General features: G+C 36.9%; 1 protein-coding gene across 1 annotated transcript in view; it reads right to left on the bottom strand.

Annotated features, from left to right (window-relative positions):
* Positions 1-23,865, bottom strand: part of ptprna (protein tyrosine phosphatase receptor type Na) — a 38,036-nt gene that overhangs the window by 7,951 nt on the left and 6,220 nt on the right. The window contains exons 2-12 of the mRNA XM_067443482.1: positions 23,311-23,361; positions 18,283-18,393; positions 16,854-16,947; positions 11,575-11,728; positions 11,179-11,488; positions 10,495-10,620; positions 10,284-10,315; positions 9,385-9,656; positions 8,162-8,248; positions 7,928-8,007; positions 7,709-7,773 (exon numbers count right to left, since the gene is read on the bottom strand). Of these exons, the coding sequence (XP_067299583.1) occupies positions 7,709-7,773; positions 7,928-8,007; positions 8,162-8,248; positions 9,385-9,656; positions 10,284-10,315; positions 10,495-10,620; positions 11,179-11,488; positions 11,575-11,728; positions 16,854-16,947; positions 18,283-18,393; positions 23,311-23,361 (1,382 nt within the window). The remainder of the gene's footprint in view (positions 1-7,708; positions 7,774-7,927; positions 8,008-8,161; positions 8,249-9,384; positions 9,657-10,283; positions 10,316-10,494; positions 10,621-11,178; positions 11,489-11,574; positions 11,729-16,853; positions 16,948-18,282; positions 18,394-23,310; positions 23,362-23,865) is intronic.

Genomic DNA, 23,865 nt, shown 5'->3' with positions numbered 1-23,865 from the left:
AAAACAGTGTCTCTTGTCCCCTCTTTTGTCTCTCTCTCTGTTTGGGTAAACAAGTCGGATGTCATCATCGACTACTAATTACCCTGGCAACCCAGACACACACGCACAGCCACGTGCCACCCTGAAATAATTAGAGAAAGTCACTGACCCGCCCGCCCCGCTGAATAATTACCAGCAAGTAAACAATTAAGGAAATCCCCCACACAATGGAGGGGTCAATCACTCTGAGGGGATCTCTTTCATACTCTCCTTTATTTTTATTCCGTCTCTCTCTTTCTTACCCGTTTTTTTTAACAATCTGCACTTAAAGCACATCAAGAGAACAAGAAAACGAAGGGACGCAATGATTGCTGATGTCATGCACCCGCCTTCCCAGCCCTCTGCCCCCGTGTCTCCAACCCCTGCCTGTTGGTGTTGCCATGGTGTCTGGGAGCCTCAGCAGGGGAGAACAGGCCGTAGCGCTGCCATGGCAACAGCAGAATGCTCAATGTAATCCATGGCCATCACGGTGAGCAAAGGAAATGAGAGACGAGAGGAAATATGCTCTTGTCAATACGCCTATGCGCCATTCAATGAAACGATATGTGGTGTAATCTAAAGAAACCACCTTAGCGCGTAATACTTACTGACAGAAGCATCTTTTTTAATCCGTGTCCTAATTATCGCCTGTAGTTGTTTTTATCATTTTGGTATCTTTACGTGTGCAAGTATTGAAAAACCTACAGTACATAACTTAATAAGAGATTTAATAAAAATAACTTTTAATAATTAAAAGATTTAATAACTTAATAAAAATGACTCCAAAAGAGAATATTCTCTGTACTAAAATAATGCGTTCCACACTACATGTGTCAATGTTAAACGTTACATGTAGTTATTACTGTGATTACTATAAATTGTGCATAATTGCATGCAACTAACCTTAACCACATCCTAAACCTATAGTAAGTACATGTAGTAACGTGTAACTACATCACTAAAATAAAGTGTTACCCTTTATTTTAAGGTTTCCATGTAACATAGTAATTATACATTAACTACATTTACTTACAAAAGGGTTAAGATTAGGGTTTGGTTTAGGCTAGTTGCATGTAATTATGCATATTTTTTTCTTATACATAATAAGTACATGTAATAAGGACACTAAAATAAAGGGTAACACTTTATTTTAGTGACATAGTAACATTGCTACATGTACTTACTATAGTAATAACAGTAAATTATGCATAATTACAACTAACCCTACACCAAACCCTAATCCAAACTGTAACTCTATTGTAAGTACATGTAGTTAATTAATATTACTCAGTAATTGTTTGAGTAAGTACAGTACAGCTACACCATCTTAAAAATAAAGTCTAACCAAATAAAGTGTTACCAAATACATTATCACAAAACTTCACTTCCTCAAGTAAATGTATGCTTGATTAATTACTAAATTAATGCATTTATTTTTTACTTTTACAGTGTCATTGTTGCATATGTTACATGTACTTTACAACAACAACAAATTACACATTATTACATACAACTAACGCCTCAACCAAACCCTAATCCTACCCTAACCTTATAGTAAATACATGTTGTTAATTAATATTACTCAGCACTTAAATGTGTAATTACACTGTAACAATGACACCTTCAAATAAACTGTAACCATTAATATGACTTTCATCCACCATATCAATAAATCTTTGAAAATAATTCTGGAAAAGTGTGGGGGACTATGGCAAATAGAACAGGAACTTAATTCCTCCCATTATTTAAACTATTATGCCTCTCACATCAACCAAAGATTATCAAAGAATTTAGTGTACAATACACAATATTTAACAATAATTTTATGATTTAAATGAAATCACGACTTTAAAGTTGGCTAATTGAATACAACTGAACATGATCTTTTGAGGGCGTTTTTAAGCTTGAAAGAGCATTACATTTTATTCTTTACTTGTCCACAAAATAAAAAATGGTAACACTTTATTTTAATGTGTCCTTGTTACACATTACATTTATTTACTATAGTGATAACTCGAGATTTGTCATAATTACATGCAACTAACCCTAACCCTAAACCAAACCCTAACCCTACATTAAGTACATGTTGTTAATTAATATTACTCAGCACTTAAATGTATAAAGTGTAACCATTTTAAAAAGGGTACTAAATCTGCAACATGTAGAACACAACAGGAAAAAATGCAACATGAACTTTTAACAATCTATTTTTTACACTGGCTATAATTTTCGCACAGACACCCACTGTTTTTTTCTGAGAAATTGGAACAGACCTTCGAGACGGGCCCTGCAGCCGTTAGAGCTGAGCTTGCAAAAGAAAAAAGATTGAGTGAATGAGCACTTAAGTCTGACCACAAAGAGGTCAGGACGCTTTCCCTTCTTTTCGGTCCTTTCTCGAAATTCATCAACCATTTTCCCCCCTCGCTCCCTGTCCTCCTCACACCCACTCTCCCTCACACGTTTTCATTCTATCCCTCTTGTTCCCACTCAAATTCGGCCTTTTCTCTTGAAAAGCTAGAAGAATGTTCCAGAGAAGAGATTGAAGGAGGTGGAAGGAGGGAGGGGGTGGTGGTGTTAAAGCAAGGGTGCGCGACTGGACGGAAGGACAATGGAGGAGGAGATAAGGGGTGTGGGGCGCCTCACCTGCTACTCCAGAGAGGCCCCCGAAAGGAAGACTGACAGGCTTTTAGAATGGAGCACGGGAGCAGGCAGGAAAAATGAGCTGGTTTAGGACAAGAGGACAAAGGCCCCCCAAGGTCTGAGAGGGGCAGGCAGAGAAATGAGGAGGCAGAGAGAAAGCGGGAGAGAAGGCAACTGATCTCAAGGAGAGAAAGCATGGATACAGGGAACGAGAGAGTAAAACTCTTCCGCAGGAGGGGTGAAAGGGGGTCCGGAGAGGGCGATAAGTGAGGGATAACCTCACAAGTGAGGTCATATTTACGTAGAGAAAAGCTCAACACATACTCCAGTCCACACATACGAACATGTCGCCACGAATACAAATGTGCATTTGAATCACAATAAGCTGTTAGCCGAGAAGCATAATTCAAACATCTGTTCCTCAAGAAGCGGGAAAAGAGGATTCAGGGTCCCAGGACCCCTCCGCCGTTCCCCATGACCCCTCTGACATCTACCGAGCCCTTTGACCTCAGCCACAGAAAAAGAAGATACACACACACAAACACATATGCATGGCTGCGCGCGTGTGTGTGTGTATATGTGCTTGTTTGTTTTGGAAGATCTCGGGGGCAAAGATCACTAAAAGCTTCGCACTCTGAATCACAATAAGCAATTCGGGAACGGCCGAGATGTCCGAGTGAGAAATGAAGCGCCGGCCATCTCTGAGACTCTCTGTGATCTAAGATTTCATCAGCCCCATTATGTATCTTCTGCTCCATTCACTCCCTGTCAACTGATTTCACAATTCAGCAGGACTCTGCTGTTATCTGATAGACGCGTTCAGACTATGACTCGTCAGAATTCTCATCACAGCCGTCGTCTCGCAGCCTTTATATTGCACAGCAGAAGGTGTGCGGTTTTCATTAAGTTTACTCTAAAATAACCTTCAGGGAGTTGTTTATAATGAAGGATTTTTCTATCCTGTGCATCTTTCAAACAATATTTGTAATAACCGTTACAAACCGTTCATTTAATTTAACAATATTTAGGTTGAAATGACAAAATAATGAAAATAAATTTTCGATTTTGGGGCTATTTTGGGGGGCTTATAGGCTGATAAAATGAAATGTATTTCAAATTAACGAAAAAATGTCGTTAATTGCAGTCACTGTGTGGGTCATTTTAGCAGGACATGATAAAAAAATTTAAGCGATAAAACCTATTTTAAGACCTTACAATAATACCTTTTTATAATTAGTAGGCTACATGAAATCATGAGAAATAGTATGAACTTAGGTGCACCTGCAATGACTACAAACGGATTACATCATCTCACTCATCCAGCCTGCTCTGCCCTGTTACCACAGCAACCAGTCCACCTGACATCACTATCCAAGATAATTCTTAAAACCGGGGTTTAACAAAAATGTTCCATCGCACACACATATGCCTTCACTGTGCACACACCAGAAACACACACACGAATGTGCCATGCTGCATAATGATGAAGAACTGTAACCAAACGCATGTGGTTAATTGTTATTGTAGTTTTAATTTTTTGTGGTCTGAAATCATAATGTTCATAAAATTACCAAATAGTAAAATACATTCACATTTAAAGATAAACTATTGTGTTATTATGTTAAGATATTATTATATTATATATTAATATATAAATATTTGTATAAAAAGTGTATTTAAAGTAGTACTGTCAAATCGATTAATCGCGATTAATCGCTTCTAACGTGTGTGCGTGTGTGTGTGTGTGTGTGTGTGTGTGTGTGTGTGTGTGTGTGTGTGTGTGTGTGTGTGTGTGTGTGTGTGTGTGTGTGTGTGTGTCACATATATACACACATATATATGTACAAACTTAGTTAGAAGCGATTAATTGTGATTAATCGATTTGACAGCAATAATAGTTCTATATGTATACAATAAAAAAAATCATCATTTATTTTGACCCCTGTAAAACTGGAGGGAGAGTAAAATATATTTGAATGCCTTTTTACAACTTTAGTCTGGTACTGTTTAGTAACTGTATGAGTGAAAGTAAAAGTTTGAGTCATGGTAAAAAATGTTTTACAAACATTCATAGAACTGATAAAGCTTACAATACATATTGTTCAAAACACTGACTTAAAATACAACATGATTTACAACTGTGTCGCAGTTTGTGACTGATCTTATAATTCAAGGTGTGTATGGTAGTGCAATAGAGAAAAATTATAAGTAAATTATGATGAGTAAATTTAATATTTCCACCATAATCAACTTCAATATGTGGAAAAGAGACCAAATATGTTCATCGAAATGTTTTATATATATATACAGCTCTAGAAAAAATTAAGAGACCACTTAACATGGATTTCTAATGTTAAGTGGTCTGTTAATTTTTTTTCAGAGATGTATATATATATATATATATATATATATATATATATATTAATTGTGCCCCCTGGTTTGTCAGATTTAATTGTAAACATTAGTTAAAATGTATATATATATATATATATATATATATATATATATATATATATATATATATATATATATATATATATATATATATATATATATATATATATATACATTTTAACTAATGTTTACAATTAAATCTGACAAACCAGGGGGCACAATTAATGGCACCAGTAAGCTGATCAACTAATAAAGCGATAAGTAGCCTATGCCTATGTACATGCATTTTTTTACATTATTCATAAGGAAAATATGTCATAGTGTCAAAAACAACCATCAGATAAATATCAGCATATATAATTAAGCAGCTCAGCATTTAAAAACAACATAAAGGCCAACAGCATCATTAGATCTGGTATGATACAGAACTCACCCGCACACATCTCGTGTGCTATCCGGACGGTCAGTACGAATATCTCTTTACATCACACGCGCCACAACATCGCAAGCAGGGCTGTCTTCAAATCTCACATTTTCAAGCCTACTCAAAGTCCACGCATCCCCCGTCGAACAACTTTAGCAAAGCATCAAGCAAGTAGCCGGTAGTGAGAAACCAAAACGGAGGGAAAGAGTGGCATACATGTGCCGGAGCGAAAAGGTAAATGAGTGAAAATAAATGGGAAGGACATGAAAAGGGAGGGGAAAGGGAGAATGTGCCTCCCCGAGAGCTGTGTCCGACTCATATGAAGGCCTCGCTGCCTCTCAGCCCCATTCAACCAATGCCGCCACTTGTCACATCAAACGTCGTTGCCGTAGCGACAGCTCCACATGTTGCTGATGGTGAAATGGTGGGGTGGGGGAGGTACTGATGCCTGGATAGGTCGTCCGTGAGAGAGAGTGGGAGAGCGAGAGCGAGAGAGAGAGAGAGAGAGAGAGAGAGAGAGAGGAGAGAGAGAGAGAGAGAGAGAGAGAGAGAGAGAGAGAGAGAGAGAGAGAGAGAGAGAGAGAGAGAGAGAGAGAGAGAGGAGGGAAAAAAATGGGCTGAAAGCAACAGGAGGGGGGGGGGGGGGATGTACAACGAATGGGGTGTAAGGAAAGTGCCATGGGCCCAAAAAGGGGTTTGTAAGTAATATGGTTTGGCAAGGGCACAAACACTGAGCCTTCACATCTGGAATAAGCTGGGGACAATACGGGAAATGTAGCCTGCCAATGATTTATAGAATAATAAGTGTTTAGAATGATATAGTCATTGAAAAAAAGGTTCAATGGGGTTCTACACAGAACCCTGGAGTTCTTGATCTGAGAAGAAAATAAACTATATAAGGAGAAATATCTTTCAAGTTTAACAGGTTATTTAATTTTTTTCTGGTGATAAATATCTTTAGGAAACGTCTTTATTCATAAAATATAATTCAAAAAATTAAAACCACATTTAAAAGTAAAACTAAATCCATAAAATGGTCCACTAAAAGGTTCTATTATGAAGCGCCTGACACTGTATGTGGACTAATACATATTGAATATGTTTGTAGTTTTTTGCTTAAAAAGGATTTTCAGTATGTGACATTTTATACAAAATAAATGTTTTAGGGTACAAACAAAATTTGTCATTAACATTTCAAGAAAATCTCAGTGGGAGTCCCAAAATTTGGGCATTGCTATGTATGTCACCATGGGACGTAAAAACTTTAATTCATTAAAGAAGAGAAGAGAAGTGAAGAAAGAGACTCGCAGAGGAAGAAAGAAGCACAGAGAGACAAAACAGACTAAGCAGAAAAGCACGTATCCCCATAAAAGGCGGACAAAAAACAGTCAGGTGCAAGCAGGTCTCATTACCGAGGCAGAGAGAGAGAAAATTATAAGATAAAGGACAGAGAGAGTGCACACACACACACACACACACACACACACACACTCACGCATACACCGTGCACTTCAGAGCATAGAAAGTGTCACAACCCACAATAGAACAAGAAAGAATAATTAAAAATATGAGCAGCCGGATGCAACAAAAGACATTATTCTGCATTCAAGGGCCTGCAACAGCTGTACAAAGTGAAAGGGGAGCGAGCGAGGGAGAGCAGAACGCCTCAATATGCACCGAGCACAAAAGCCACCCAAGAAAGTGGGGGAGCGAGGGAGAAAGGGATGGGGAGGGGTCAAAGGCAGAGGTAACAAAAAGAGAATGGCAGAGGGGAGAATGGCATGGGACAAGAAGAGAAAGAATGAGTGAGGGAGAGAAATGAGGCACAGCGGGGAAAAAACGCAGGAGGACTTGAGAATGGTACAGTGTACAGTGTCGAGATGAACGGTGACCATTTCAAAAACATTTCATTTCAAATGCCCTCCTTGTTCGGTTCAGTATTAAACGCCAAAGTGATTCATGAGAACCGAGAATTATATCTCAGTACATGATCTGTACATAATAGATGGACAAAACTGTAGAATCTATGAATTTCAATAAGAATGTTGCCTGTTTGCTTGATGAGGGCGGTTGTGTAGAGAATAATGACCTGTGTGGCCAATTCTGTTGCTGACTGACAAGAGAGAGTGCCTCATTATACCAACCGGTTCCCATAATCGCTAATCTATAGACCTGCTGATCACAGTGAATGTGTGGTTTTTTGCGTTTTTTATGATTGGAGGGCATTCTTACCTCGCCCACTCCAGTCTGGACGATTTTCAAACCTGTCTCACCCTCGAGGAACTTCTTCTCAGCCACTGCGATATAAAAGACAAAACATGTTTGCGAATGCGTGAATTAATCAATAAGTGCCTGCTCATTCTTTTCCCCTTTCATCAAATCCTCTCTGTCCCTTTCCCCAGCCAGCTGGATGTAAATTTAACGGTCCAAACGAGAAGGCTTGTCACTCACCGGCTTTATTGGCCACATCCTCTGCGCTAAGATTCAGAGAGTTTTGTCTGATCCTGAACGTCAGGGCAGAACCCACCACGCTGCACACAGGAACAGAGACAAACGGCCAAATGATTTCTTTTATTCGCACCCTTTATTCACCAATCTATTAGTCTCTCCATCCAGCAATGCAAACACACACACACACACACACACACACACACACACACACACACACACACACACACACTTTACCTGATGTTGATGAAACTGCTCGTGGAGAGATGGATTCTCTCTGCCAGGGTCTCTAAGAGTTTCACCCCATCATACAGACTTAAATGGCTGGCGGGAAAACACAAGAAGACATATAATACATTTGTTTTATTATGAGCATTCAAATAGACAAATAAATTAAATACTTTTCACGGGAGATTCAGCCATATTAACAGAAATACATCAGAAAAATCACCAAAGACACACTAAACTATATTTTCCCCTTTCAAACCCTATATAAAAATGGTTATAATAAATTGAAGTAACTATTTCTATTTCTAATATAAAAAAATCATTGATAATGTAGTCACATTAAATATATTTTTTCACAGTATAAAATAATTTATATAACTAGTCATACATTTCTATTCAAAAATAAAATCCAATCATAATTATTACATGAATTATTATCAATAAAATAAAAATTTTAATGAATAATAAACAATTTTACAGAGATTGCACCCACAACGATCAATTTTCTGAATAAATATTTTACAAATAAGAAAAAAAGTATATTGACTATATATTGATTTTAATTCCTTCTTAATGAAAATATAACAAATGTCAAATGTCAAAAATGTCAATATTGTAGGGCTGTCAAACAATTAATTGCATCCAATTAACATTGGAGGATAATATAATATATGTGTGTGTATTGTGTATAATTATGTATATTCGAATACACACACATACATATATATTTAAGAAATATTTATATAATTTATGTAAATGTATATACTTATATAATTTATATTATATATAAAAATAATATTTTTATTAAATATACAGATGCATGTGTGTATATTTATATATACAAAATAATTACACACAGTTCACACACATATATTATGTAAACACAAACTTTATTTGATGCGATTAATCACGATTAGTCGTTTGACACCGCTAAATTGCTCATTTTTCTGATACACTGCATTCATTACATTTAAAGCAGGAAATAAAAACAGTCCAATCGTCTTTTCTACTGTACTGTAAGACCGAAAAACAAACAAAACTTAAGCTTGTCCTTTCTAATAATGTGAAAATAGTGTTTTTCTTCAAACAGAGGAGGAAGATGCTTCATGAATTACTGTGTCTAAAAATGATCAGGGCGGATTTCTATAACTCCATCATAGTCAATTTCAGGTGACTGAATGGTAAAGCATTAAAACCACAAAAGGTTTTAGGAGCTTAACTGTAACTCCTACCTCTGATTAGTGACGATGTAGCCATATTCTTCTCTGGTGTTTGTCCCATCCTTAGCGGTTTTCGGGATGTTGGTGGTTTTCTCTTTTAAATCCAGGTCTTTTGTAGACAGGGTTGGCCCCACACTGTCTTCCTTAGGCACAGTGGCAGGGGCTGGAGCGGATGGGGGCTGAGTAGGGGTCCGCTGGTGTGGTGGGGTGGAGGGCAGAGCTGAAACAGGTGAGGGGGGTTTGGCTCCTTTTTGTGTCACTTTATCACTGCCTTCTACAATTGTCTGTCAAGGAAAACACAAACCATTACGTGTAAAAAATTAACAAATAAAAGTCAACATGCAACAAATAATCTTGCATAGATTTTTTAAAACCTTAAAATGCAATGTACAGCTCCCTTACTCCTTTTTCAAGATTTATGATAAGAGGCAGTGTTATTTAAATAATTGGATGACTCAACTGTGCATTAAAAGCAATGTTTAAAAATAAATCTAGGTGAAAGTGTTAAAGCCACAATATGTAATTTTTCGCCGCTAGAGGTCGCTTTTTCAAAACAAAGGCTTAGCTTGGTGACGTCTGGATTTCGCGGAGCTTTTATTATGCCGACGACAACCGCTTTCGCGTCTTCTGTGTATATGTGAAGTAACGCAGCGCTGTTAGGGGACTGTGCGCACCTGTCTAATAAAAATAAAATAAAAAGTAGCATTAATTATGATGTCATTGATAGGCGACGCACAGACACGATCCGTCTCCTGGTTAGAAAGGCAAATTTCTCTGGATTTAAACATTCTTGGAAACAATTGGGATAATGTAAGTACAAAAATATGACTTTTTTTTGGGTGGTTTTTAGATATTTGAATCCAAAAATACATATTGTGCCTTGAGGTTTCTTTTAGGGTTGATGCGCCTACCTCTTTTACAGTGACTGTCCCTGGGGATTGATCTGAGGAACAGAAAGATAAGAAAAAAGATCACTCAGTGTTTTTGTCCCCCAAATAATCAAAATTATAATCAAATAAAAACTTGGCAATAAGACCAGGTGCAGTGATTACTTTCTGTATGTTTCAAGCCGTTTGACAGTGCATGCCATAAGCATTTGTTTGCATTGTGATGCCACTATACCTGTGTTCTCCATGTTTTGTAGCAGCTGTAACACTAGAGTAAGTCTTTTTATTTGCTGAGGGCTCAGGTCTCGCGGGTCCACCCCTAAACCCTTTAAAAGACTTGCCAACTGCGCCAGTTTATCATCTGTAACACAAAGTATAAGATTAAAGTGTATAGTCATATATCCAGCTAACGTTTATTGCACCATACATCTGCAATCCCCCCAAGCAACCATGGAAAAACCACGCAAAATATAAGGAACAACAAATTACAAAAAATGACAGTAGTGCAATTGTAGTGTATTTATAGTGCAAAGTTAACATGTATCTTCACTAACAGCTGAAACAATGCATATTTACATTGAATAATATGTTGTTGTATCTGAAGCAACTTGCAATGAATTCAAAGTAGCATTTAGTTTATGCATTTCCTGGGATTTAAACCATGACCTTGGTGTTATATTAGCACCAAGCGCTTCTATTTTAAGATACAGGAAACCTAGCCATGACTTTCCTCAATAATATACATATTGTTAAACTTAGGAAAGGAAATCTGATAGCAAACAAGTTCAAAATACACACATGTATGCAAGATACAATAAACAGCTCTATTATGTGAATATACATGCATGCATGATTTAATAGTGCATTGATTACTATGACAACATCTAAACATTTAAAGCATCCCAAAAAAGGTACTCACCATCAAGTCCAGCAAGAGAACTGTATTCCTGAGGGAGTTTCTTGTTGGTGCGCTGGGTTGAGCTGGGCTGTTCTTGTAGGGTGTAGTCCTCTCCATATTCCAAAGGGAAATCTAGATCCTCATAGTATGGAGCGGCAGGGAGGGCTGCTGCCCCCCTGTGGCGGAAAGAGGGTTGTGCGGAGGAGAGGTAGAGCGACAACGCATCTTTCAGGAGCTGACGGTCTCTGTCTTTTTGCTGGGATACGGTTCGAGAGGGGGGTCGCTGGTATCCCATGCTGCTGTGAGGATGGAGTGAATGGGTCATGTCCTCCTGTCAGAATACAACGATAAAATGAGTCTAAAATAAAATAAAAATTCTCATAGTCCTGTATGGTTTTCTGTGCTGCTTTCTATTACTTGTAGGTATGAGTATGGGTCCATTGGTAGGGCTTGCATCCGGAGCGAGGAGGACTGGTGGGGGTCTAAGACCATATAATCCATGTAGCTCTGAGCTGGACCAGGTTCAGAGTTTGAGCTGGAATAGACCTTCTTAGCTGCAGGCTGTGGCGGCCTGAAAAATGCAGTCAATTACATTAAATCTAATACAAGAGATCAAACATCTGAGGTCTGACGAGACCTCTGAAATCAAGTTTTCCGGGAGCAATAACACACTCTCAGAGATTACTTTCTCTTCTGTGTACCACAAAAGGAGAAATTCTAAAGAATGTTTCTTTATACAATCGCAATAAATTTCACATTTCAAGGCTAAAAAAGGATGCAAAAGCACCATAAAAAGTATTAAGGATATTTTAGGGATTGCAAGTAGACTGTACACGCCTGTGCAGTATATTAGAAGTCTTTTCTGTGAAAAACACAAGTCATATTCATTGAAAAATCTTGGCTGTGTCCAAAATCGCCTCCATACCCCTAAATAGGGCATTATTTGAAGGAACAGCCATTTGTAGTGGTGTCCGAAACCATAGTAGTGGATGCTATTGAGTGCACTCATTCAGTCCCACAATGCACTGAATGATAGCCTGGCTCCGCCCTCCTACGTACGTCCGCTCAATTTTCATTTTGCTTCAGTATGTCGTCTGGGTTTGCGGTATATCAGGGTATCTGCAGGTTTTACCAAGTCAAATTTAAGACTTTTTAAGACCTTTTTAAGACCATTATGAATAAAATTTAAGACCTATATTGCGCAATAAAAAAAACATGCATAAGAAATCCAGAATCACTCAATTACTTAAACTTATATTATTTAATTTATTTTAAATTGAACAAAGTATTAGTGAACTTATTATTCATAGCTCAATCCCACCAGGATTAGCATATATATATATATTAGGGCTGGGCAAAAAAAATAGATTTTTCGATTAATCGGTTTTTAAAATCTGGTCGATTCAGAATCGATTCTCAAAGGCCATGAATCGATTTTTAAAAAATATTTATTTCCGCAAACATTGAACATAAGCTTAACGTAAATCTATTTACTAGTCTTCTCCACTAGATGTCACCCATTTGCCTTGCGTGATCTTACAAAGGAGCAAGAGGCGCACATCATTTACATAGACAGTAAAAGAAATGGACACAGCGACCCCATTGACGTCAACGGCGAAATAATGAAGTCAACCTAGGGGCACTCACTTCCTGATGGCGGAGCGAACTGCGCCGGCTCAGACTGAGCTTGAGGACGTAGATGTGACGTGAGCCTCCTGTCTGACAGCTGTATGTCTTCTAGTAGTTGTGGAAAGGGAAATCTGAATCAAGTTGTTTAAATATTTTCTCCCGTTGCTTTTGGCTCACTATGGGCTTCTCCCCATTCTTCCCCCTTGACTTTATCAGACTTTATGTCTCCACGTCCCCCCGACTGTCTCATAAACAGTAAAAGATTGCCTGCGAGCGTCTCCTCAGGTCTATACGGTAATTTCTCAACTGTGCGACAGTCGCGTTGGTTATGACGCAATCGTTAGCCTATTTTTACAAAAACAGCTTCTATGGGGCGATAGTGTAAGATACAAGGTAATGGAGCCTTTTATGCATTGTCGTATTTCTTTAGAAATAAACAATGGACAAATGGAGTCTTTAAACGTCTCAGATGTAAAGTTATTCACTGTCAAAGTGACTCAAAAATGAATGGGAGTCAATGGGATGCTAACAGCAGGTGATGGCTTGGTTAGCAATGGCAGCCCCTAGGGGTGGAACGCTTTCCGAGCGCTAGATTACCCCCTTGATCATTTATCCATTCAGTGTTTAAATGGCAGCTTCCGGTGCGTTGTCGCCTTTTATAATGCTGAGTTAAAATGCTGTAGTAATACTAAAAATCTGCGGAACCATTTGATGTGACAACACACACAGCTGAGCACACAACTGCTAAAAATAATTACATACACGCGAATGCTTGCCTTGCATTAGGATCAAACTTGAGCAGTCACTTAAGCACGTACGTTAGCCATTATAGAAATATTCAAATTATAGTCCATATACAGCGCAGGATCAATAATTCAAACCCTAATAGCTTATATTATTAACAGATTTCCTCTAATAATAGTTAGTCCACAGTCAACTTAAGTCAGTTAAGGTATTGTTGTCTGTTACCACGACAACTACTCACCCATAGACTAAAAAAATTATGAACGCATTTCTATGAAAAGTAAATTTGCACACATGAGCAGCAAAATCGCAAGAAAGGCTTGTTGTGTACTGAAAATTGCTATAAAAAAACATCCAATATCCTAGCTTTTTATGTTTTAGAATAAATATATCAAAACATCCATAAAATACTTCTCAGATATTTTTTTTTTAAATAAAGTTGCATCAAAATTGTATTTAACAATTGTATGGATTTGAAATATAGAGATGCGTTCTGTTTTAATGTACTCAGGTGTACCTAAAATAAAAAGTTTAACATACATGATTGTGGCTCTTCATTTCTTTTTAATTACACATTTATGTTCACTGTTCTTTTTTATAAATACCTATAGTATTTGTATTAAATCTATATTCATTTGAGTTGAATCGAAAATCGAATTGAGAATCGAAATTGAATCGATTTGAGGACTTTTGAATCAAAATCGAATCGAATCTGAATCGATACCCAGCCCTAATATATATATATATATATATATATATATATATATATATATATATTATTTATTTATTTATTTGTGGTGGTCACTTTCATACATTTTTATTTTTTCATAACTAGGATGCAACATTAACCATATTATTATGCTAGATGCACAATGATCACACATGGCAATAAAACTAACAAAATGCATGAATCTTGTTTGGTAGGCATATTACAAAAACAAAAAAGGCTGTTCCAGTAGTGCACTATCTATCTTTAATAACACGATCGCTTGGGGTCAGTAATAAAATATATACTTATAAACAAATGACAATAGGAAAAATAAATACAACATAAAGTTGCATACAAAGAGGAACACTCCACTGTTTTTAGAAATAGGGCTTATTCAACTTCTTTTGGATAAACCCCATTTAGATATGTGGGCAAATGCATGTCTCAGTGCATGCATTGTTTTAGTTTGGCAGGGTCGCCGCTAGCTTAGCTTAAAATGCATTTCCCCACATATCTAAATGTAGCAAAGTAGAATAAGCCCTACTTCTAAAAAAGTTGGAGTGTTCCTTTAAGTGTAAGTGCTGTTTTCCCCGTTTGTGTTGTTGTTAAGCTATATTAGTTTGCTTTCACTTTGAGAGCTTACTAATGCCCAGATCCAGTACTTAATATAGTGTGTATATTTGATCGTTCAAGAGTAACGTTAGGCTAATGAGCCTAGAAATAACACATTCAATACACTCGCGCGAGCGCTGACAGGCAGCAAACACATAACGTAACAGTCTGACATCGGAGTTTACGTCACTGTTATTAACTCTTTTGGTGCAATCAGGTATATTATACTTTTATTTGGTCATTATGCAAGATGGTGAGAAAGATTCGCCTTCGCGTTCACGATCGCGGAACTGCAAGAACCGTCAGACTCAGCTGAAGAATAAAATCCGTTTTATGCGTCTGTGAGGTACGATCAGAAAGACGCTCGTGCCAATAACACGAAAGCTGATTGGCTGCAATATAAGTGGCATGCTTGCCTAATTTGTAGTTGTAATAGAGCGAACAATAGTTGGTCTAGCGAAAGAAAGAACTACAAACACCACAGAACAAACACACACACACGTGCGCGCGTGCTGCGGGAGGCGAGAGCACTTCAATGAGGTAAGCGTTACATGGACGTAGGAAAATTAAGACCTGTTTAACATTATTTAAGACCTAGAATGCAATGCTTCCGCGAATTTAAGACTTTTTAAGGCCTTATATTTTGATTCTGAAATTTAATACTTTTTAAGACTTTTTAAGACTCCGCGGGGACCCTGTATATATATTCGCTAGTTTTAACCGGTCCAATCAGTCCAACAGAGGGAGTGGCGATAAATGATGACGTTGATGTCTTGCGCTAGTTATACACTTCGTGTGCACTTTCGGTCTTGTGGACAAGGCTGCAGCGTTTGTGTCCTTTAAGTCCAGTACAGGGTGTCCCATTTTTCATTTAAGCTTAAAGAAGGGTGCTCGTAGCCCTCTTTGCGGCTGCTATGCGGCCTTGATGCACACTTTAGCTTAGCTCGCAAGCTACACAGAGGACTTCTACTGGGCAGTCTTAAGCTGCATTACGTTGTGGAAGTGTGGACTCAGTGGAAGACCGTGAGGGTTTAGGGTGCCATTTGGGACAAGACCTAAATTGTTGTTGTAGCATGACATACATCACAACCAAACTTTAGCGATTGCTCATAGCAGATCCAGAGTGGCTCAGGCAGTTTTAAACATCAACAGAGTACCCGCCTTCAAGGAAGTTAACGCTTGTCAATGGAGAGTGGCCAGACTCTCTGTACAAATGAACTGTACGAGAGTCTGGTAGGACCTGACTACCGCAGGTGGGTACAGTGTTATATCATATAAAGTTATAAATTCCTTTTTATTAGATATTAAATTGTTTAATTAAGGTTTTTACATTCTAGCTTCCATGAGAGTTTTAAGATAAACCTTTTCATTACTACTAGAGCTGTCAGTTTGCTACGTTTCAAATTATTATAAAATGGCAAGCGCAAACTATGCAAAATAATTTACTAATTTTCCCTCAAGTGAACTATATTAGTGTAGTAATGTAGGGAATAGTGAATGAGGGTATAGGGGCGATTTCGGACACAACTCTTGATATCTGTTGGAGCTGAACGCCTCGAGTTTGAGTTTCTTCCTTGAGTGTCTCCTACGCAATAAATGCAAAAACCTCAACAATAAATCTTTAAAAAGAAAATATTGACCATGCAAGCTCGTCTTTGAAAATTCATTAGGGAAGTGGTGATTCATGAATGAAAAACTATATAGAGAACCAGACTAATCTGGTCCTCAAGTTCATCTTGACTCAATGATCCTTCAGCAGCTTATTGGATCGAAGTGAATAATAATTAAAAATTCACAAAGCTCTTGTATGAATTAAAACACTTAGAATACAGTGTGCTTTCATGATACTTTTATGAGGGTTTTGAGCTCCAGAATCCATTAACTTTAATTACACAGAAAAAAATACTGCACTAAAGAAATGTCATACAGGTTTGGAATGATTTGATGGTGAGTAAATTATAATATTCCTTTGTTTCAGTTGGTATTTGTTTCTAGTACTCACTGTGCATTCTGGGTCTTTTGGGTGCGTGTGTGAGGAATACGACTCAGCTCCTTAGCAATGATGCGCTGGGTGATTTCATCCTGCCAGGAGAATCCTGTCCACATGCACAAAAATACACACATCAGCACAAACTATGTAAGCATGTACATGTAAAACTTTACATGTACAGTACAGTAGTACTTACAGTAATACGGTACATGCCTTGTCAGTGTGCCTGTGTGGGTGTACTTTTTGTCTGAAACCTCAGATACTCAATCCTGTCAGAAATGGTTTATTCATTTTCCTTTAGCCTAATGGACATTCTTTATTCTTATTCTTATTTATACATAATTTCCTTTGATACTACACTAAATTATTACTTTTGATGCGCCTTGCACAATGCATAACGCACTCCATTAGATATGGAAGTAGATGACAGGATGTCTATTCTTAAACTGGAAATATAAGGATTCAGAAAATCAATGTGTTAAACAGTTGAAATGTCGGAAGTGTTTGGTTGTCAGTACCAAAACAAAAACAATAATAAAAGAAAGCATAAGTCAATGGAAAGTCTCTGCCATGATAGAAATGATGCCATGATGTTTTTGTGACATGAGGACACAAATGTGTATAATGACATGGGTATGACATATGTATTACAAGGAGGGGGTGAAATATGAGGACATTGGCTATGTCCCCACTTTAAAAAAAAAAAAAAATATTACGCCTCTGGAATGTCCCCATATGTGACAAAAACAAATGTTTGTTTGCGTGTGTTAGTGTGTGTGTGTGTGTGTGTGTGTGTGTGTGTGTGTGTAGACTCTATGTTATGGGGACAGCATTTCTCCACAAAGATAGCAATATCCAAAATCCTTGTGGAAAAATATTGTGGTCCCCATGAGGAAAACAGCTCATATACTATTTTCATACTATTTTTTTGAAAATGTAAAAATGCTTTTTTTTTTTTTTTTTGTGATAGGTAGGTTTAGGGGTAGGGTTAGTGTAAAGAGATATAATACTCAGTTTGTAAAGAATAAAAATACTTTTTTCTTTGGAAAGTCCCATTAAAATATGGAAACCAGGTGTGTGTGTGTGTGTTTATAATATTATACTATATTTAGTTCCACTATCCTGGTCACAGGGGCTTCGTTTGGGGTTTTGAGTTTTAAATCCCCCAAAATGTGAATAAAACCCCCAAGTAGCAGCCAAGAACAAGGTTTATGCCACATGCAACTTGAAAAACATCAAGAGAAATAAATGGAAATGACAACTTGAACCTGAAATGCACCTTAAATGTTGTACTCCGATGTCTTGTAAACCGCATAGACCGCATAGTGTGTGTGTGTGTGTGTGTGTGTGTGTGTGTGTGTGTGTGTGTGTGTGTGTGTGTGTGTGTGTGTGTGTGTGTGTGTGTGTGTGTGTGTGTGTGTGTGTGTGTGTGTGTGTTTACCCTGAAGCATCAACTCTTTGAGCACTTCCTGCAGTCTCTGAAGAACAGGAACAGAGACCTGGTACTGAACCTGGTCATGTCTGGAGCTCCGACACTGTCCAAAGATCTTGTCTGTGATACAAACAAAAACAAATTATTCAAATGTAGAACACTAAAGAGAAAAAATAAATAATATTTCCATAATATTGTGATCAAATAAGGCAAAAAATAGAGCCTTCTTAACTAAATTATGTTGAAAAGATATTCATGTTAGTACAAAGAACATCGTAACATAAAATGAAAATGAAACGTCATCTTAAACACTCATACAAAAAAAAACAGTGTGACTAAGAGGCACATTAAAATGTCGTAGACAAAATAACCCATAAGTGAAAAATGAGCCAGTTTCTTGACTAACAAACACCCATAACATATTCAACCCACTCCACACACACTCTCATACGCTCACATCCCACACATACACCACTGACTCATCCCTGACTAAACCTCCAGTTGTGTGGTTTAAAAAAAGACCTTGATCCCTTAACGCAGATGAGCTCTAAACATGAACCCGGCCATTTTCTATATCTCTGAGTAGGTCTGTCCATGAATATGACTCATGGCTATTTCTAGCACAGACGGAGATGTGAGAGCACTATGGGGGCGATAGATCAGTTGCCCTGGGGCATGGAAACACACAGTACATTATTACATTGCAATAGAAATGACCCAGGAGAATAATGTCACACCGCCGCTTCGGTGAAAGAATACCATACACAACACAAAACTATTGGTAACACTTTACAATAGGTTTATCATTAGTAATTACTAATGTAGGTAACTAGCTACATTACCTAACATACACTTCTAACGTATTTATAAATCATGTTAGTTCTTGTTAATTTCAACATTTACTGATGCATAATTAAAATCAAAAGTTGTATCTGTTAATATTATTTTATGGACCTGAACTAATATACATTTACATTTTTACATTTATGCATTTAGCAGACATTTAGCAATATAAACTATGAACTGAGATTAGCTGATGTAACTAACATTAACAAAGCTTTATAAATACTGTAACAAATGTATTGAGGATTGTTAGTTAATGCAATAACTAATGGGACCTTATTATAAAGCGATACCAAATATTTTTTGCCTTTCATAATGAATGCATATTTATGTTTTTTAAAGGTTGCTGCATTTTTATTTTACACTATTGCTGATTATGTAGTACATCGGTTAAACAGACCCACATACATTCATAAATATTGAGGCTACATACATAAAAAAATCTATTTTTGACCAAATGCCTTTGGTAAAAGGGCAAAATAAGGGATGAAGTGAAGGGTTTTGGAATCATCCTTTTTATTTTGCAAGTGTATACCCAAGGTCTATGTTTAAACCCATTTTTCCACAGAAATTCAACAATAAAGAGTATTAGTCCCACTTTATGTTTGGTATGTGTGTACAACTATGTACTTGCATACATTTTTTTGTATTTTTTAAAATGTACTTGTGTTCATGCTTTTGCTGCTATTGAAGTGGGATACGGGTAAGGTTAGAGCCAGGTTATATAAAGGGACAACTGTGTAGTTATAGATGTAATTACAGAAATTAATTACACATGTAATTAAATGTGGGTAAAAACATACACAATAAGTGCATTGTATCAAGTTATGAATTTAACTGTTAAAGACACTTAATATAAAGTGGATCCAGAGTGTCTTATATAAAAGGTGAATCCCTCTTTTGTCCTCTCATTCATTAGCATGTCTCTGTACATATTCAGGTTAATACGCCTTTCGATATGCAGAGCTGGGTAACTGATTACATGCAATCTGGATTACGTAATCATATCCAAAAATGAAGTACTAGTGATTAGATTAGATTACATTTTAAAATACTTGTGATCAGACTGCTCTTTTTATTACACACTGCATATATACGTTCAGAAGGTTTGTGGAACTGCACACACAGACCAGCCACTGAAAACCGACACCCACGCAGCATTTGATCACTGCATTTACAGAAATCATTTAGCTTTTAACAAGTGTTTTGTTTTGTTTTTTCAACATTGCATTTGCAACGCTGCATATCTAATCAGCTCCTGACAAACACATTCATTATTATTTGAATCACCACTCAATCATTTAACCATGCATTACTGTCTTTGGAAGGCTTTTGTCTTTCAAAAACATTAAAATGTACAAATTCACATCATTTCATATTTACATGCAATGCAATGATTCTTCAAAAAAAAAAATTGTCAGCTGAACCTCTTAAAGGGTTAGTTCACTCAAAAATTAAATTTATGTCATTAATGACACCCTAATGTCGTTCCACACCCGTAAGACCGTTCATCTTCTGAACACAGTTTAAGATATTTTATATTTAGTCCGAGAGCGTATGGAAGTGTATGCACACTATACTGTCCAAACGGTCATGAATCAGCGTATTGATTCATGATACGGATCACCCATGTCACATGATTTCAGCAGTTTGGCAGTTTGACACGCGATCTAAATCATGAATCAGTCCGCTGACTCCATATTGAAAACTAAACGGGAAGAGAAGACAATGCTGAATAAAGTTGTAGTTTTTGTGATTTTTAGACCAAAATGTACCTTCGATGCTTCAAGAGACTACTTTGATGATGTTTTTATTATCTTTCTGGACATGGACAGTATAGTGTGCATACACTTGCATGTATACGCTCTCAGACTAAATATAAAATATCTTAAACTGTGTTCTGAAGATGAACGGAGGTCTTATGGGTGTCATTAATGACATAAATAAAAAAATTGGTGAACTAACCCTTTAAGGTTAATAAGTTAGGTCAATAATAACATTAAGTCAATAATATTAATAAATAATAAAATAAAGTTCACGGTTCTCTGGTCACATGACATGCAGGTAAACAAATTTTGTTGTAATTTTTTTTAGTAAATGTGTAGTATTTATTTGTTTTCATAATATATTATTAATATTAATATTTATTATTCATGTTGTTGATAACAAAGAATGTCATTTGTTTTCTATGTATTTTTATATAAATATGGTACAAGATTATCCTATTCAAATAAATGTGATAAACGAGTTAGGTCAAATCAAAAAGTAGTCCAATTACATTACCTAAAATGAGTAATCTAGATTACATTACCAACTACAATTTTTGTCATGTAATTTGGAATCAGTAACTGACTGAATCTACCCAGTACTGTCAATGTGTGTGTGTTTGAAGGTGTCAAACCTTTAAACAGCAAAGAGCAAAAAGCAAACAGCTTTTCATTAAAGAACATGGTTTATTTATACACCTCTGTTTCATCATTTTATAAGGTTTGGAACATGGAAGCCTTGACCGTGCACTGCTATCCGAGACGCAGATAACCGTCATTGCGAACACAGGTCTTTGAAACGCATTTCAAAAAGCTCCTCGTATTTGTGTAACCTCTTTTCAATTGGCAGGTATCCGTGTGGGTATATATGTGCGTATGAGACGTGATGGTGTGCGTAAGCACCGAGTAGTGAGTCATCAGTGATTGTGGGGGCGTAAACCCAGCTTCCATGGGCTTGATGATGTCACCGTTACCAAGGGGACATGGAGCAGGGGTGGGAGGGACTTGACGGAGAGAGCGAAGAGCAGGTGACAGAATACTAGAGGTTTATGGCTGTGCTAATACGGATGCAGGTAAATGTGATGGGATAAAATAATGGGATATGTGAACGATATCAGTTGGAATTTTCAAGTGATTAAAACAGAAAAACAATATTTCTTTTTCCAATGTAAAGACCTTTTGAGTAATGGAAAGCTTTCAAGGACAGTAAAGGTTCTTCATTGATTGTTCATTCAGACTGCAGTAAGGAAAACTACAATAAACAGCATTGATAAATTCATCTAATGTCATCTAAATGTTACAGTGGGGTTCAAAAGGCTGAGGCCATGTGATTAATTTTAATATTTAATCCTGCAAATTAACAGAAAGGTTTAGGATTTTGCTACATTTCAAACGAATATATGTAAAAGGATGAGGAAAATATTTATGATTCCACACTATTTCCAGGGCACTAATCAAATTCGCACACTTCCGACGATTAATGAACTTTGTACAGATGGCCAGATGTTCTTGTTTCCATGGAGCACAAGATGCTCTTTTGGATCGTTCTCAAATCATGCTGGAGGACATCAAGTTTTACACTCGTTTACAAGTTTAACTTGTGGAGTTTGTGCTGCTCAAGTCCTGCTGTCATTAATGCAAAAGGGAGAAAAGGTACTCATATGTACATTAAGCTTACTAATATGCATTTTTTAGAGGTAAATAAGGTACAAATGTTTACCTTTTGAAATGGTACTACTTCTGAAATTCAACTAATTCCTTAATTAAACCTTTCATTTAAATTGTTATACTAATTATATCATTTGTAATGAAAAATGTAAGCATGTATATACTATGTACTTGTTATTAGTATACTTGTTATTAGCATTTACAAGAACTGGGTAATAAGGTACTAACCCTGAACCTATTACTAAACCTAACCTTAACCCCATGTAGTTACCTTATATTGTCCAGTAGTTTCTTAGGTAAGTACACTGTAAGTACACGTACTGTAAAATAAAGTGTAACCAAAAATGTTATTAAATTAGGAAATAATGCAAAATACAAGGTTTTCTATAGTGGTTAAAGACAGTTGGATCCTATTGCATATCCATGTGGACATCTAAAGGCAACTCTGACGCAAATAACATAAACATGCACCTCCAATACACACCAATACAATCTTTGTTACTGTTGACTAACATGAAATGAGTGAAATTTCCTGCAGTGTAAATTATGTATTTGTGTGTATGCGTCTCTTGTTGTGTCGTAGCAGGATGTAGCAGAGCTGTGGTGTCAAGCAATGATCCAGAACTCGCGATTAGATCATCAGCAGCAAGAAATAGAGACAGGACGCAGAAGATAGCACCACGTCCTTGTTTCTGAACTTTACAGGATTACTGAATCTATGAACGACATAAAATATTGCCCCCCGTAGTGTGATACTCACCATCAGAGCAGAACTGTTCCCTAGAGCACAGCCTCTTCTCAAACAAACAGCCTGTATGCAAGAGAGACAAAAAGACAGATGGAAAGATATGAAATATAAAAAAGCAACTGAAAATAGAACAAAACATTTAGAGCCAGATTTACTGCGCCAGCGCAAACCCTCTTGGCGTTAAAACTACTGATTTACTAAGTGAAAAAATTGCGATCAAAAGGTGTTTTTTGCAGCTGACCTCATGCATTTATAGTTCACATAGAAGGCGTTTTTCCATTCCTTTTCCATTGGTTTTCAACGTAAACACTTACGCATGAAGCATCATTCTAAAATGTATTTTAAAAATTGTGTGTGTGTGTGTGTGTGTGAAATTTCTAACTTCCCACTTCCGAAGTCGTGATTATGAGTTTGTCACATGCATGTGCTTTGTTTTTGGAGAGAACAGGAACCATGGAAGACACCAGGTTTATTCTTGCCTATTAATTGGGAAAAACGTATTAAAGCCAAAATGATATTTAGCGTCCCATTCATTGACAACCATAGCATTCCCCGCACTATCTATAG

This window comes from Pseudorasbora parva, chromosome 5, assembly GCF_024679245.1.
Source record: "Pseudorasbora parva isolate DD20220531a chromosome 5, ASM2467924v1, whole genome shotgun sequence".
NCBI lineage: Eukaryota > Metazoa > Chordata > Actinopteri > Cypriniformes > Gobionidae > Pseudorasbora > Pseudorasbora parva.
Note: the sequence above shows the minus strand (reverse complement) of the source record. Positions and strands in the feature narration are given on the sequence as shown.